This window comes from Eublepharis macularius, chromosome 8 (genome assembly GCF_028583425.1).
Source record: "Eublepharis macularius isolate TG4126 chromosome 8, MPM_Emac_v1.0, whole genome shotgun sequence".
Classification (NCBI taxonomy): Eukaryota; Metazoa; Chordata; class Lepidosauria; order Squamata; family Eublepharidae; genus Eublepharis; species Eublepharis macularius.
Window position 1 is genome coordinate 123,576,929 of NC_072797.1, and position 16,031 is coordinate 123,592,959.

Here is a 16,031-nt window from a genome sequence, read left to right on the forward strand (position 1 = left end):
GCTGAGATTGCCCTCCGCGCCGCAATCTCAACTCCCCTCTGTCTGGAGATCAGGGGGAGGGGCCACCAGCCATGTGACCATTTTCTCGAGGTTGCGGAACTCCGTTCCACCACGTTCCAGCTGAAAAACCCTGGGTTGTGGAAATGGTCTTACACAGAATGTTCTTTTCGCCTCATCAAAACAGAATCCAAGTCCCAGTTCAGAAATGCAGTTGGATCCGTTAGGAAGGCTCAGGTTCAGTCCTCAGCAGTTCCAGTTAAGGAAATCTAAGATCTCTACCGGAGACCCCAGAGAGCTGTTACCATTAAAAGGAGACTGGAGGCTGTGGCTCAGTAGAAGAGCATCTGCTTAGCACTCAGTAGGTCCTAGGTTTAATCCTTGGCATCTCCAGGTAAAAGGATCAGGTAGTAAATGATGTGAGAGACCTCTGCCCGAGACACTGGAGAGTTGCTGCCAGTCAGAGCAGCTAATCCCGGTATTAATAGACCAATGGTCTAATTCAGTGTAAGAGGGCTGCATCTGTTCAAGAGGCGTACCTGGGAACTTGTAATTTTGCCTTCTTTCAAATGCATTGCCTAGTTACAATACTCAAGGGCTAGTTGGGGGGGGGGGATGCTGGCAATTAAAATAGAATCTCTTTGTCTTTCAAACCATCACTCCAATGGTTGTGGAAAACAGCAATGAAAAGCAAACTGCAGCAGCATGCATTTGAAATCCCCATGCAAAAATAAACAAACAAAGCAAAGAGAAATGTGTGGAAAAGTACCTCAGAAGTAACTTTGTTAGACAGTAATTTACAGGTATACTAGTAGAAAGGGAAAAGACTGCCATTAGTACATAAAGAATAAAGAAAGCGAGAGACTGACTTCAGATATGAAAACAAATTAAGTTGTGAACATCTATCTTACAGCTAAAGCAGCTTGGAATTGTTAAAAAAAGACTTGCTTAGAAAAACAAAACGATCAATTAAGAATTAAACCGCCCCCCCAGAAACAAGGTTTTTGACAGTTGCTATTGCATTTCCTGTTTTTAACCGTTTCAGTGACAAATTCGGTAACAGATAAATTAACCTCTTTCCCCGGCATGTGACCAGATTCCTTAGTCCGGTTCCTTTAGAAAGAACCGCTAAGGAACTTTCCACTGAAAGTACTGAAGTATTTCAAATGTTTGGTCAAAGCCTACTACTTGTGGAAAGAGTGCCCTAAGGAAGATTCCTTGAACGTCAACTTAAGCTCCGAATTCTCAGGTACCTCTAGACTTCTGAAACATTTGGAGTCAATGATCCCACAAGCGTGGTGAGCACTCTGGTGAAGACCCAACAGCACTGACTGAGCACTCAGCCAAGCTCAAGTTGGCATTGTTCTGGAAATTTGCTGCTGTTGTATAAAAATCTCCCTTTCTGCAGATAATTATAGTTCAAGACAATACATTCTGGGCAAGAAAGCAATGAACTGAAAGGAAAACTCTTCACAGCTTTCCATTTGTGCTCAAATAGTAAGAATAAAAACATGGACTGTGTACAGTAAATGAGAAAAGACCCCAGATAGTCCTGCTGCAATTTTCTATTCAAGCTCTCGGTAGAACTGTTTCCTGACACCACACTGAATGTAGTACACAAAGAGATGTTCAATATCAGGGCCATTTGAGGGGAAGTAAACAGCCAATGCTCAGGCTCCAGTTCTGCAGCTCAGCGGAAAGGTGATCCGTAGAAGCCGTAGAAACGAAACAAACCTCCTTACTAGGTGCATAATAAGGGCACGGAAGAGCCCGACTTACACTGCTGTCATCCATCTTCTCCCGCCTCTTGGTTTTGTGACTTTCATAATCCTCCAGGAGGGTCTGCATCAGGTTCTTGGGCTTCTGGGGGCCTGCGGCTTCATCTGACGCCAAGTCAGACTGTGGCGGGGGGCCTTCCGAGGTTGGGGATGGCGGCGGCTTGATCTTTTCTATTTTGCCTGCAAAGACCCAATCGTAATCACACATTCACAAGTGGTCTCTGAACAAATGTCAAACTTGAAAAAGGAAAAGAGAACTTGTGATTCACCACGTATCAGGGTCTGCCTATTGGGAGTACATCACACACCGATCCTGAAGCCTCATCACTGGCTGCTTACTTGTTTCAGGTGCAGGTGCTTACGTTTAAAGTCCTTTGTGACCTGGAGCCTGCATACTTGGAGGCCTGTGAAATGGCCTCCCAGAAGAGGCAAGGCACTTAACCTTCAGCCTTCCAAAATCATGGTAAAGCAGAATCATTTATACAAGTTTACGGGGCAGTTTGAACTGGCTTACTTGTTTTAACTATCGTTGTAATGACGTCTTCTACTGATTTTTGTACTGCATTCGTTGTTGCTACCCACCTCAGGTCCTGACTGTGTCAGAAGAAGAGCAGAGTATATAATTAGTCTAAATAAATACATATTGTGTGCGCAAACACAGAGATGAACATCTTGTTCAGAATTAAAAACAGCCATGTTAGAATACTTGCTCTTTTATTTTTTGAAGCTTAGCTCTACTACCATGACAGCTAGAAAGATCATTTCAAAATACAAGTACTGGAATTCTTATATTTGTATTAAGAACCCATGGGGCGCACAAAAGGGACTGGTTAAGGCACATAAGTGACATTCTTCAGAACTCTAAGCTATAGATGGCCCATCTATAGGAGGGGGGTATTGTAGGGAGGAGGGGGGGTTTCAGATGTTTCGCTAATGAGTCAGGAACCATAAACATCACCATTATGTTGCCTTTCATATTATCTGTTGCTTTAAATGTGTACTCCTATATACTATTTGTGTTTCATGTTGTTTAATGTCAGTCCTAGAATTGATGATGTTCTGTTTCAGCAATTCTTCAACCCCCTCTTGGATCCTTGCTAATGCTATGTCTTTGTAAACTTGTATTCAGTTACCCTATGACATTGTTTATGGAAATGTCCTTGACACTGTATGGAAATGCCTGCCCTTGTCCTTGCCACTGATTGTACTAAGCTCATATTGTGTAATCTGCCTCGAGTCTCGGTGAGAAAGGTGGACTATAAATGACACAAACGAACGAACGAACAAACAAACAAAAATCTGCCATAGGAAACGGAACTATGTGGTATTGTGCCAGGAATTTGTATTTGGCTATAGTATAGTTTCAGGCCATTTGCTATGGCTGTGCTGAAGCAATAAAGATATATGTATGTATGTATGTATGTATGTATGTAGTTTCAGGCCTATACTCCTATTTATTTCTCAATTACTATGCTGCTCCCTGGTTTAGCAGGCTAGGGGAAAAACTACTCCAAAACCACAAAGGAGGTATATGGATTTCATATACAACAAAACATGCACTATCTCATAATGATGAGCTCGACATATGGCACATCTGCCAGTAAGGTTGCTAGTATCTGCTAGAACCTAAGAAAAATCAGCAGCTGTGTATCTTTACTTGCATTCAGAAAGAACCTGATATTACAACCATCTAGATTCATACAAATGCTGTACCAAACTAGCATCTCCCAAGATTTGACACCAATGCCTGATGAGGTACAGATAGCAAATTTTACTGCACAGGCAGTAAACCCAATCACAATGTTACTATCTTATATTGATGACTAGTACATATGCTCTTGTGTGCAATTAATTAGCCGGGAAGCATGGCATAACAATGCAAACCAACAATCTTTGTAATAAATAGACTATTGTGAATTAGGCAGGTGGAGGCTCCTCTGTACCAACCCCATGTTAGCAGCCATAGCACAAATTGCTACCTGGCACACAACCACAGTTCTCTTTCTAAAAGTATAATGCACAATTGTGGATTTATGCTTCCTGTATATAACGCGCTCCTTGTTTTGAATTTTTTCCTTTGGGACATAAACACAGCATTGCAGGTAGGCTCTTTCAGCAATGGGGCAGAAAGCTTCTTATCAAACCCTATGGGTTATAGCCAAGTTAAAATGTACAAAAAAGCAGCATATTTAAAAGTGGTTTTGGTTGTGATGTGGCTCATAACCACCAAAGATACAGGCATTTGTGAAGAATGTCTGAAATTGCATTGATTATTAGTTTTTACAGGAACAGGGATGAAGTGAAAATTATTCTTGCATTCAGTAGGCCTAAGCACCCATTCCCTTTGAAAGCAAGATACAACAGAGACAAGCAGACACCCACCAAGGTGCCTTTCCATTATTCTGCACACAACACATGCACAATGAAAAGAGCAGTTCTCACAACAAAGTAGAATGGCCACTAGAGGTCAGGATTGCTGCAGAAGTGGGAAAATTTGACCTGGTAGCTTGTTATAAAAGGGAGTGAAACTGGGGAAAGGACGGGGCATGACTAGAACAGGCCTTTTGCTTCTTTTTTTAAAACCCAGATAGGAAGCTATCCGCTATATTGATATCAGGTTTCAAATATCCTAGCTGGAACTATTAAATAGGAAAAAAATCTCTATATTTTTATAGGAGCCTAAGCAAGATGGATTCTTTGGAAGGCTGTGTTATGGTTCCTCTTCCCATCCCACAAGTCAAGCTCAAGCTGTAGCGACCATTGAGCATTTCTTCTAATATTATGAACACATCCCTCTAGAAGTTGATGGTGCTTGCCCTAAGAGGAAACCAGTAAAATACTTGCCCAGGAATTAAAATCCACGCCCTTGTTTTATACAAAAGGCCACTTGTAGTATAGAATTGTGATCTTGGGTCACTGAAACTCTATGTTATGCACTACTAGCATTGTGTGGGCACAACCCAGAAAAGATTATGTATAGTGACACTGACTTTGTTAAGCGTATGCTCAACTCTGAGCCAAGCTACAAGTGACGAATGACACTTGAACGGCAAGTGTATTTCTCCCTGTTCACTTGTCCTCCACTCAATCCACTTGCCGTTCAAGTGTCATTCGTCATGTGTAGCTTGGCCCTGAGTCTGTTCACTTGCCATTCAAGTGTAATTCGTCACTTGTAGCTTAGCTCTCTTTCTCCCATTTAAAATCAACAGTATTTAAAAGTGCTTCCCTTGGGCTTGGTAAGTGCTCTTTCCAGGATCAGCAGGGGTGCAAAGAGTAGGGTAGAGCTGGGCAAACTGCCACTGGTCACCACAAGCCCCCCCCTACCATATTGGATTATATTGTCTATATTATATTGCCTGAGGTCAGTGGACAAAAGAAGCTGTTCCTATCTGACCCTTTGCCTTGAGGGCAGTGTCTTACAAAGTCAAAGGTGAAACCTATTTAACTTGCTAGTGAATAAGTATTCATGGTTGTGCTACATACTAAACTAAGTAACACCTTTATTATGCTAATATTCTGTGTACTTAAATATGCCACCTACTGACAGCAAGGGGAGGGTCCAGGAAAGCAGCCCCCAGACAAGGGTCGCCAGCTGCTATTTGGGAAGTTCCTAGAGATTTGGGGAGGGGAGGGGCCACAGCGGGGTATAATTCCATAGACGCTACCCTCCAAAGCAGCCATTTTCTCCAGGGGAATGGATTGCTGTGACCTGGAGATCAGCTGTAATTCCAGGAGATTTCCAGCCACCACCTAGAGGCTGGCAACCCCACCTCTAACTACGTGGTGCTCTGGGACCTGGGTTTCCTTTCTGCAGACCTGATGATTAGTTTAAAAAGCTATCCCCCTGGGAACATACACAAGGGTCAGTTAACCATTGCCCCATATCGATGCCCAACCAACACATGTAATTTGCAATCATGGCAGAAGGTGGACCACCATTTTCTGGTGGAATACCTGATCCCTGCTAAATATCAGGGTCCTTGTAAAGTAGGAGCGGACTGGCTCTTTGCTTCAGTGCTCTACTTGAACAGCTAAAAAAAAAACTGTTAAAAATCTCCAGCATGGACACTTGTGGACATTTGTGTAAGCTGAAGCCCCTTCCATCCTCCCCTTTATTCCCCTGCATCCTGATTGGTTGAACAGCACCTTGTAACTCTACCCTTTCCTCTCCCTTTCTCCCCCCCCCCCACTCTACACCCTCTTCCAATAAAATGCTATTTGTATTATGTGTTTTGTTTGTTGTGTGTTGTGTGTGGCACTCATTGGGGAGAGAAGGGGCAGGCAGTTAAAACAGGAGTGGGTGTTTCCTCTATTTTTTAATCCAATCCCCCCCCTTTAATTTTTTTACACCATTGAAACAATGCTGCAATGGCCAACAAGAAAACCCTTCCTACGCATGTAAACGTTAGGCAGTGCTTATCAGATAGGCTTCTGTGAATGTAAAATTGCTGGAGCCCAGAATGGATTCCTAAACCTATCCACTTGGAAACAAACTTGCAGTGGGGGAAGCCCCCTGCCCACCCTCTGCCCCATGGCATCCCCTCCGATTGAGCAGGCAACCTTGGTGCAGCCTGGGCAAGAAAGGGAAGATAAGGAAAAGCAGCAGCCAAACAGGGCGCTGGGCAGAGTCAGGAGAAGAAAAGCTGCAGCGGTGGCGCGAGGAGTGATTTTGCAGGCTGTGAGAGGCTGCCTAGACTGCTGCATGGATACCTTCTGCAACTCCCTCTGTTGGGTAAGCACCACCCGTTCTCTATGTCCAGGGAACTTGAGCAACTGGTCCCCTGGCATCTGTACAGGAGTCTTTTTTAGGAGTCCATTTTCCAGTGTGTCCCCTCCACTGGTTTTTCAAAATTGTATTTTTTTTTAAAAAAAATACAATGTTGTTGTTATAATATTTTTTTAAAACCCACAATGATGAAACTGTTGATGTTCATCTTCCCCCAGAAGGCCCATAGCAGAAATGGGACATTTTAAAGTGCAGAAATAAAAACCAGACACCAAGTGGGTTCGACTCCCTCAAGTGCAGAATTAGAGAACATGAAATGGATGAGATCCCTATGGGCCAAAAACCTGTAAAACCCACTGTATGTGTGCCATGTGGAAAAGACCATATTCTATTTGATTTAAGAGGAAGTGACATCTCTAAATTCAGGGACAGTAACAGACATTAAATAATACAACCTAAAACCCCTTTTCTCATTTTTTAGTGTTGTTCAGATGTAAGGATAAACTATAGTCATTACACTCCAACTTCTCTTTTAGTTTGTTCTCTTCCCTCTAAATCAGGTTTAAACCAGTGTTTGGCATTCTGGTTTGGAGGAAAGACAGAAGAAAAACATAATTTGTTCTATGTAGGAGGAGCACACAGGACAGAAGATTCCCCAAGCTTGTTCATGCCAGTTTGGTGTAGTGGTTAAGACGGAGCACAGGACTCTAATCTGGAGAACTGGGTTTGATTCCCCACTCCTTCGCTTGAAGCCAGCTCTCTCAGAGCCAAACTACAAGTGATGTCTTACACAGGTTGGACACTAGTTGGCTTCCCTCAAGTTTTGATGGGAAATGTAGGCATCCTGGTCTTGCAGCTGTAATGGAGAGCCAAGCTGTAAAACCAGGGCGCCTACATTTCCCATCAAAACTTGAGGGAAGCCGACTAGTGTCCAACCTGTGTAAGACGTCACTTGTAGTTTGGCTCTCAGCCCCACCCACCTCACAGGGTGATTGTTGTTGTGGGGATAATAATAACAACATTCTTTGTAAACCACTCTGAGTGGGCATTAAGTCATCCCAAAGGGTGGTATATAAATCAAATGTTGTTGTTGTTGTTGTTGTTGTTATTATTATGTGAGGCAAAGCCATGGTTTATTATGTCTGAACAATACCTCTGTAAAGATGACAATGTAAATAGTTTTCTGTTTTAACAGCTGAAAGGCTCTGGTTATTTTTTTTGTACTCTTGAACATCAAAATACACTGATACAGTTATCATTGTGTCTTTATTTCTTTGGGACACCCACAGTTAGTAGCTGCCAGCTAATTAATTAATTACTATTCAGCTATTTAATTGAACAAGGTTTTCATGTCTTCCTGCAAAGTTCTGTTTCATAAAATAATTTGTCTTAACAATACAAATCTGATTTTCTGAAGAGACAGAGAACAGTCTGAGAGTGTCTCTACACGAGACGCCTTGGCGCGTGTTCGTCAAATGTAGGGAAGCACAGTTTAAAAAGACAACATCGGAGATAGCTCCTCAGATGGTTTGTTAATTTCATCTTTGCTTCCCTAAACTGTCAATTTTACTTCTCCAGTCTAAAACTGTGTGGAATCACAACCAGAGAGCAGTGAGGAATGGAAATGGGCTGGACCTGCCTTCCAAAGCCGGGCTTGGACCTGGAGAGGTTATAATGGGCTGAAGTTTCCCTTCTGGCATTTCGCAGCCCCTTCACAAAGCTCCAGTGTATAGCAACGCCTTTGCCCTGCCGCCAGCTCTGTCTTTTTAAACTACCCTTCCCGGAGAACATTGCATCTCTCAACATATGTTCTTCACATGTCAGACGTCTCGTGTAGAGTGACTCTGAGCTACGGCTGTCCAAAAGGAAAGAGAGGCAACCTCCTCCAGTGGAAAATCTGGCTTCTACTACCCAGTTTGAAGTCTGGACCTTGTAATCCAGCATTTTTACCCTTTTACCACAAAAAGGCTGACTAGACTAAAGCAACTGAGAACTGGACTAGGTTTTCCCAAGTCAATGAACTCATCTTACAATCACATGCAAAACTTTCATTCTCCTTTCCCCAGAGAAACTCTTAACAGAAAATTTTCTATAGCCTCATCAAACTGCTTGGGGGAAGTCATTACAGTTATAATGCAATAACACCAGCTTAGTCATACAATGTAGACATAACCTTAACTGTATGATGATTATTGTTTAATTCCTTGGAGATTATGTGCCCTTTCCTTCCTGTCACCCTATCAGACATGAACCCCTGGCCAGATGTTTTACAGAAAGAAGGAACCAGATAGAACAGTAACATAGCTATCCTTTCCTTTATTATGTAAAAACTGAATATTGTATTAATAACAATGAATAAAGACTTGGAGAAGTATCACAAGAAAGCATAATGTGATTGGAATGTGTTTTGTCTGACAATGATGAAAGACCCTACTCTGCACATCTGGAGACGAGGGAGAAGCAATTGGACGCCTCTTTCAGTCATGAAACAGGCAATAGCTAAGGCTGAAGTTGCAGCTACTATAGGGCAGGGAACCAACTGCTTTGTGCAGTTCCAAATTTTGGCTTGGTTTTTGTACAAAGGGTTGTGGGCCTGTAATGCATACAGCTCCTGTCCTCCAGAGTAAACAGACAGGTGTACAAATAAGAAGAGTTCATTATTAGGCGACATGCCAGTTCCTCTGGTAACCTCCTGTGGCTTTGTTGAGAAGAGTATTCACTTCTCAGGATGCAGCAAAATTAATTGTCATCTTTCTGATCACGGTTACGAAGGTGTAGCAATAATTCCTCATGTGGAAAACTAGGGTTGCCAGGTCCCCTGACACCTCCCCTGGTGGGAAACCTGGGGCTCGGCTCCTACATGGTTGTTTTTCCTTTTCATGTGTGATCCCAGCTTGTGTGATGATGTCACTTCCGAGAAATGATGTCATTGTGTGGGTCATGGCCACCCTGGGAGTGCTCCCGCGCTCCCCAGGGGGCTGAATCAGGCCACTGAGGAGCATGGCGGCGCTCCCATGCTATGTAGTGGCCCAATTCAGCCTGATTTGGGCCCAAATTGGCCCAAATTCAGCTGCTGTGGAGTTTGGGAGCAGTGCCGCACCTAGCAGCAGCCCGATTCACCCAAAATCTGGCTGAATCGAGCCTGATTTGGCTTAAATTGGGCTGCTGCAGCACCCAAAAGTGTGCCATGCCGCCCAGGGGAGCACTGTGCCACCTGCGAGCATGCCCTGGGAGAGGTGTTCCCCCCATCCAGCCAGGTAAGCAGAGGCAGGGGGTGGTGGGTGGGAGTGCAGGATCCACTGCCCCTGGCTGGAAACTAGCATCCCTATGGAGAACTGTGAGAGAAATCCTAAACAAGTCTACTCGGAATCCTGCTGAAGACTATTCAATGGGGTTCCCAAGAAAAGATGCCTAGGATGACACGGTATGTCTTGGTTTTCTCCCAGACCTGAAATCATTGCTTGGAATGATTACAGGAAAGACATCAAAAAGAGATCACCCCCTATTTTCAGCACATTTACTTATTAATCAAAATCTGGTAGAAGTGACTGCAAATTAATCCAGTTGAGAATGGATGAGACTTCTGAATAAACCCGGTGATGATAGTCTGGCTTTTAAAGGGCTCCTGTAAGAAAAGCAATCACAGTTCCAGCTCCGTACTTGAGTTTGCTGCACTAGGAAAGAAGTAGGGCTATCTGAAAATACTGAATGAAAAACGAAAGATTTATTTGAAATATATGCTGCTTTTTTATTAAAAACACCCAAAACTGCTCACGACAAATAATTAAAATGCATATTGATAACTTAGGAAGAAGTCCAACATTTAAAAAAAGGTTTAGGCAGCAGCAAAGAATAACTCACAATCTTGCATCCTAAAAAAAGCATAAAGGTCATACTAACAGTAAGGGAAAACAACCACATGGAATCAGCGGGAACGCAAAGGCCCCTGGCAGGCTGAATTAGAGGCCACCCCGTGCCAGGGGTGCACTCAGAAAATAATGCTAGCTTGTCCTCAGTTCTCCCAAATGGATGGAAGGGTGTATGTATGAAGAGAACTCTGCTCTGTGCAGAAGCACTGGGAACCAGGGCCGGCGCCACCATTGAGGCGGTGAGGCAGGCACTGCGGGGCCAGAGGGGGTGCTGGGGGCGGAGGTGTGCACCACAGAGCTGGCATGCCTGGCCCACGCTGCTGCTGCTGGCCAGCCCCGCACTGCCACTGCCACTGCCACATGTCCCCAGGTGGGTGCAGCAGCTGCGGGCCAGGCACAGCAGGTGGCCGGGGCAGCGTGCAGAGCGCAGGCAGCCTCCTCGCGCCACCCCAGCCACCCACAGGCCAATGGCCCTGGCTTTGCTGCATGATGATGTCATTATACAGTCCGGAGGTGCACACGCTGTGCACACGCACATGGGAAGGTGGCTGCAGGCACCAGAAAACCTGGCGCTGGCGGTGCTGGGAACCCAGATCTTCTGGCTCTCTTAGGAAGCAAGGTGTCTCTTAGCTACTTCCTCCTTTCATTCCCAAATACCTCAGAAGATCAAGAGTCTGATTCAGTATATGGTGATTCATATGAAATTTTTTTTTTTTCACTTGGAAGAAATCAGTTGGGTCAGTGAAGGAAGCAATTAGACTGCTCGTTTGTGACAGGCTGCGGTAGCAAAACTTGCTAAATTCAAACTGTACCTACAAGTTACAGGTTATCCAGTTTTACTGTTTAGTAAAACCTAGTAAAAATTCATTCCCGTTTCCAATTCCTTTAGAGTTTTAATTGTTTTATGCTACATTCTTTATGGTTCCAATAAATAATTCATATTACGATCTCTGTGTAGGCTTGCCAGCCTCCAGGTAGTGGCTGGAGATCTCCCGGAATTACAACTGGTCTCCAGGCCACAGAGATCAGTTCACCTGGAGAAAATGACTAATTTTGGGGGGTGGACTCTATGGAATTATGCCATGCCAAGGTCCTTTCCCTCCCCAAACCCCACTTTCTCCAGGTTTCTCCCCCCAAGATCTCCAGGCATTTCCTAACTTGGAGCTGGCAATGGGTGAAACATAGCATTCTGGAACCTCTGTACTTTACCAGGCTACTGAGGAGATAAACAACATTCATTCCTTTAAAGTCATATTAGATCTACCCCAAACAGACCACCAGGACGTATGAAAACATTCCCAGGAGACCCTACAGGCTATCACAACGCTTGGTTTTACACGCCCCCTCCTCAAGCAGGCACTCAAGGGAACAGGAGACTGCAACTCCCATTTCCTCATCCAACTCTTCCCACCTCCGCCATGCGTGACAGGCATGCAAGCTGTAAGATCAGAGTCTTTACCAAGCAGGGTGGTGAAAAGTCTGAGGAAACAGGAGGGAGTAAAACCGGGTTTTGTGCTGCTCTGTGAGGATCCCTGTATGCTTGGGACAGACTGCGACTATTATTTGTATTTTGGAAATGACTGCCTTCTGCTGCTTTGGTTTTATTGCCTCTTATTTTAATTCTGTTTTCCATTAGTTTTGTTGACCTTAAAAATAATTTTAAACTTTTCAATATATTTTTTTAAAAACCCCAGTGTAGAAGACACACGTTATCCATTAACCTCAGGTATTCTGCCCCACCTCATTTTAAAAATTCATCATCCCTTTTGTTATGTCCTTTCAACATTCCCCCCCCCCTTCATAGAATTTGTTTGCATTCACATTCAGACTTTTCATTTCTCATTATTTAACTGCGTTTATATTGGTCTTTCTTCCCACAGAGATTCAAGTTAATACCTTGCCATGCATTTCCTGATGATTTGCCACTCTTAACATTTCAATATATGAATTTTATTTTAAGCAGCAAGATGTTTCTTTCCCTCCCCCTCAGAAGTGAGATGCAGAAATCTCCCCCCTTCAAGGGTCTCAAAGATCACACGGTGGCTTGAGGATGCCACCCCCACCCATGAGTCTTCTCAGACTGGGTCATTCTGTTACTCTATTTTTTCCTCATAGAGTTTGCAGCGTGTGAATCTAACCTTAACAATTATTAAACCATAAAGCGGTTCAGAGCGACAGGATTGTAATCGGGAGAGCCGGGTTTGATTCCCCACTCCTCCACTTGAAGCCAGCTGAGTGACCTTTGGTCAGTCACAGCTCTTCAGAGCTCTCTCAGCCCCACCCTCCTTACAGGGTGATTGTTGCGGGGATAATAATAACATACTTTGTAAATCACTCTGAGTGGGTGTTAAGTTGTCCTGAAGGGTGGTATATAATTGAATGTTATTATTATTATCATCACTATTCCAGCCTTGTAACTTTTACCCATACTTCCCCACCATCATTCTTCTCTTCATCACAATAATCAATAATAAATTATGTGTGAATGATGAAAGCAGGGAAACCAGGTTGGCTACAGATAGGGCAGAGTCTCTGTCTACTTAGGGAATTCTCTGGGTATACTGAAAAACGACTTCATAAATTACCAAAAGAAAAACTCCCCTCAAAGGGTGTGATGAAGACTAAGTATGTTCCCTAAGTATGCTCCAGAAGGGACAGAATGTTACAAGAACAAAAAGCATTGGGGGGGGGGCACTCAGAGAAAATCAGCTTGCCAAGTCACTGAAAACTAAGGATGTCATAGTCTCTCTCTACACAAGCCGCTGGGGTGTGTGCCCGTCAAGTGTCAGGAAATGCAATGTTATCTGGGAAATGAAGTTTTAAAAGACAGAACTGGTGGAGATCACTTCAGAGGGGACAGATTCTTTCACAACGCTCTGCTGCCTCTGGCGTGCCAGACTGTCCTTCCAGAGCTTTTACTCTGCTGCCCTCACTGCTTAAAACTTTGAATTAACCGAGCATTGGAAGGGCAAGAAGGGGAGATGAGAGGCGGCAGAGGACTGTGAGAGAATCTGTCCCTTCTGGAGTTATCTTTACCGGCTCTGTCATTTAAAACTACGCTTCCCGGCTAACACTGTGTCTCCTGACACATGAAGGACATGTATCAAAAATATTGTGTAGAGAGACTCATAGAGGGGACTACTGAATTGGGACGGGATTTGCAGACTGTCTATTAACCTCTTCCCTTGTGATTCCTCTCTCTAACAGAGTGGTTGCTATTACCAATCCCCCAGTTATGATAACAAATCCAGTAAAATCAGGCCACCCCACAGGTAAGGTAAGGGTTTCTACATACACAGGGAACTTCTAAAGATAGGTAGAAAAATATGACTTTGGAAAATAACCAACAGTTAGAACTGCCCACTCTGCCCCTTTCCTTCTCTGGTATATATACATGTTAAAGTGCAACAGTCTGTTACCTCACTCTGCTATGCATGTATGTGTTCCCCTACCCTGTGGAATGACCTGCCTGAGGAGGTCAGGAGAGCCCCCACTCTCCTGGCTTTCCACAAATGATGCAAAACCAAATTATTCAAAAAGGCTTTTCACTCAAATGGGAGGGCTGCATTGTAGGGATGGGGTCTCAGGTGCTTCACTAACAAGTTGAGGACCATAGACTTCATCACTATATTGCCTTACATATTTTCTGTTGCTTTAAATAATATGTACTCCTATGTACCACCTGTGCTCCATGTTGTCTAATGTCAGTCCTAGAATTGATTATGTTCTGTTTCAGTATTTTTTCTACTCTGTATTGGATTCTTGGGATTCTTGCTAATACTATCTCTTTTAAACTTGTATCGATTTACCCTATGGCATTGTTTATGGAAATGTCCTTGATACTGTATTGAAATGTACTGCATTCTAATTGTACTAACCTCATACTGTGTAATCTGCCTTGAGTCTCAACGAGAAAGGCAGACTATGAATGAAATGAAATGAAGAGAAAGAAAGTAAGTAAGTAAGTCTCATGGGGTGAAGTCTGCGCTGAACAGTTCTCTGTGTTATTTAGAATTTTAGACTGCATGAACGCCCGTGTTCTTAAACGGGTTGCTCCCAACTCTGTCTCTTGCTAATAAATGCATGTTGCTTTGAACTCACTCATCTCTGCTGCGTGAAAAGAGCAGGGCCGTCGTCACACGGGCTTTTATTTAGCGCTAAAATGGCGCTATTTCCCGGCAAACACCCACCTTATTCCAACACTGTAGCGATTTTCTCTCTTCTGCTTTGTGCTTGATAGTCGCGCTATTTTGTGCCTCAGTGTGAATGCCTCACATCGATGTATTTCTCCTCGCAACGTCCTATGCCCTCCCTTCAATCCCAGAATCCATTTCTTCCTGCGACTCCCCTTTTTAAAATTTTATTATGTCCTTATAACGCCATAACACAATGCAAACTTTCTGCTGAAGTAAAAATGACTCAATCACCATGGCAGAGTCTTCAGCGATGGGGATCACGTCAGACAGGGAGTTTTCTGCGGGCAAAGGGCTATTTATATAATTTCAAAGTTGGAAAAACAAAAGGGTCATAATGTTTTGCTCTAACGGAATGTTTATATGCTGTTATTCCGTTATAGCGGAATTAAATGCCAGAATAATTAAAAAAAGGGGGGGGGAGCTGCTTCTGCGCGGCTAGAGAGAACAGAACAGAGTGCTTCGGTGTGGACAGCTGGTGGCGCGAAGAGCCGTTAGGGGACCCAAAGAAACGTTACTGTGCCGATAACAGGTAGGACGCTATATGCTGTAAATTTAACGGAAGAGATGCCCGTGTGACGACGGCCCAGGTATCTGAGTGAGTACTTCATTCCTGACTTGCAAGTGTAACCCCTATGAAGTCATTGGTTTAGCCCTGTAGGATGGAGTCAGTAGCTACAGCCAGGCAGCTGAGGAGGGAGGCTGGTTGCTGGGGAGCTGAATAATAATGAATATGCTCTTATCACCTTGAATAAGGTAATCAACTGTTGTATGTGAACGATATGAATTAAAGTGGTTTTGTGTATTGTCTTTGGATGGTGTTACTGGGATAATATTATTTTTGCAGGGGTGTAATTTCCCAAGAAGAGGACAGAAGCCTGGGCGACAGTTGCTTTGAATTGGAGGGATAGTAAAAAAGAAAAGAAAAAGAAAAACTCGTATCACTTGTCTGATTCCACTAAGTTGAACTGTTTACCCTTTCAAAGACATTGTTGGTTTAAAGTTTCTGTATGGTTGCACTTAAAGAGAATAGTTTTAAAAAAAGTTGTACTGTATTAATTGTTAAAAGGTTTTTAAAAGATTTTTTCTTAACTTAAATTTGTGTGAAAGTTTGCTTCCTAAGCCCCATAGAACCCACACAAGGAAAAGTTACACAAGCAAATGGAAACATTATTTTACCCCTCAAAAACTTACCTGATGGGGACTAACTAGGAAACAGGAATGTGGGATGTTGAGAGAAGCTGAATGTAACTTAAAGGGGAAAAACTGAAGAGGGTGGAAGAAATTCATCTGTTCAAACCCTTCAGAGCTTAAGAGAATCTCAGGGGGGGGGGAGATTTGGGGAATTAGGGCCTGCAGCTTGTATCCCTTCTCTGTCCCCAACACTATCCATTTACTTTCTCCTTCTGTACCTTTTCAAAAAATGGGTGTAGGTATCTGCAATGTTCAGTTGTATAACCCTATGACA

At 43.5% G+C, this 16,031-nt stretch overlaps 1 protein-coding gene across 2 annotated transcripts in view; it reads right to left on the reverse strand.

The window, feature by feature from the left end:
* LOC129334356 (A-kinase anchor protein 2-like) overlaps nt 1–16,031 on the reverse strand; it is a 132,150-nt gene that overhangs the window by 9,094 nt on the left and 107,025 nt on the right. The window contains exon 3 of one of the 2 annotated variants that reach the window (XM_054986422.1): nt 1,777–1,955. The exons of the other annotated variant lie outside the window; for it this stretch is intronic. Coding sequence (XP_054842397.1) covers nt 1,777–1,955 — 179 coding nt within the window. The remainder of the gene's footprint in view (nt 1–1,776; nt 1,956–16,031) is intronic. 2 annotated transcript variants of the gene reach the window in all.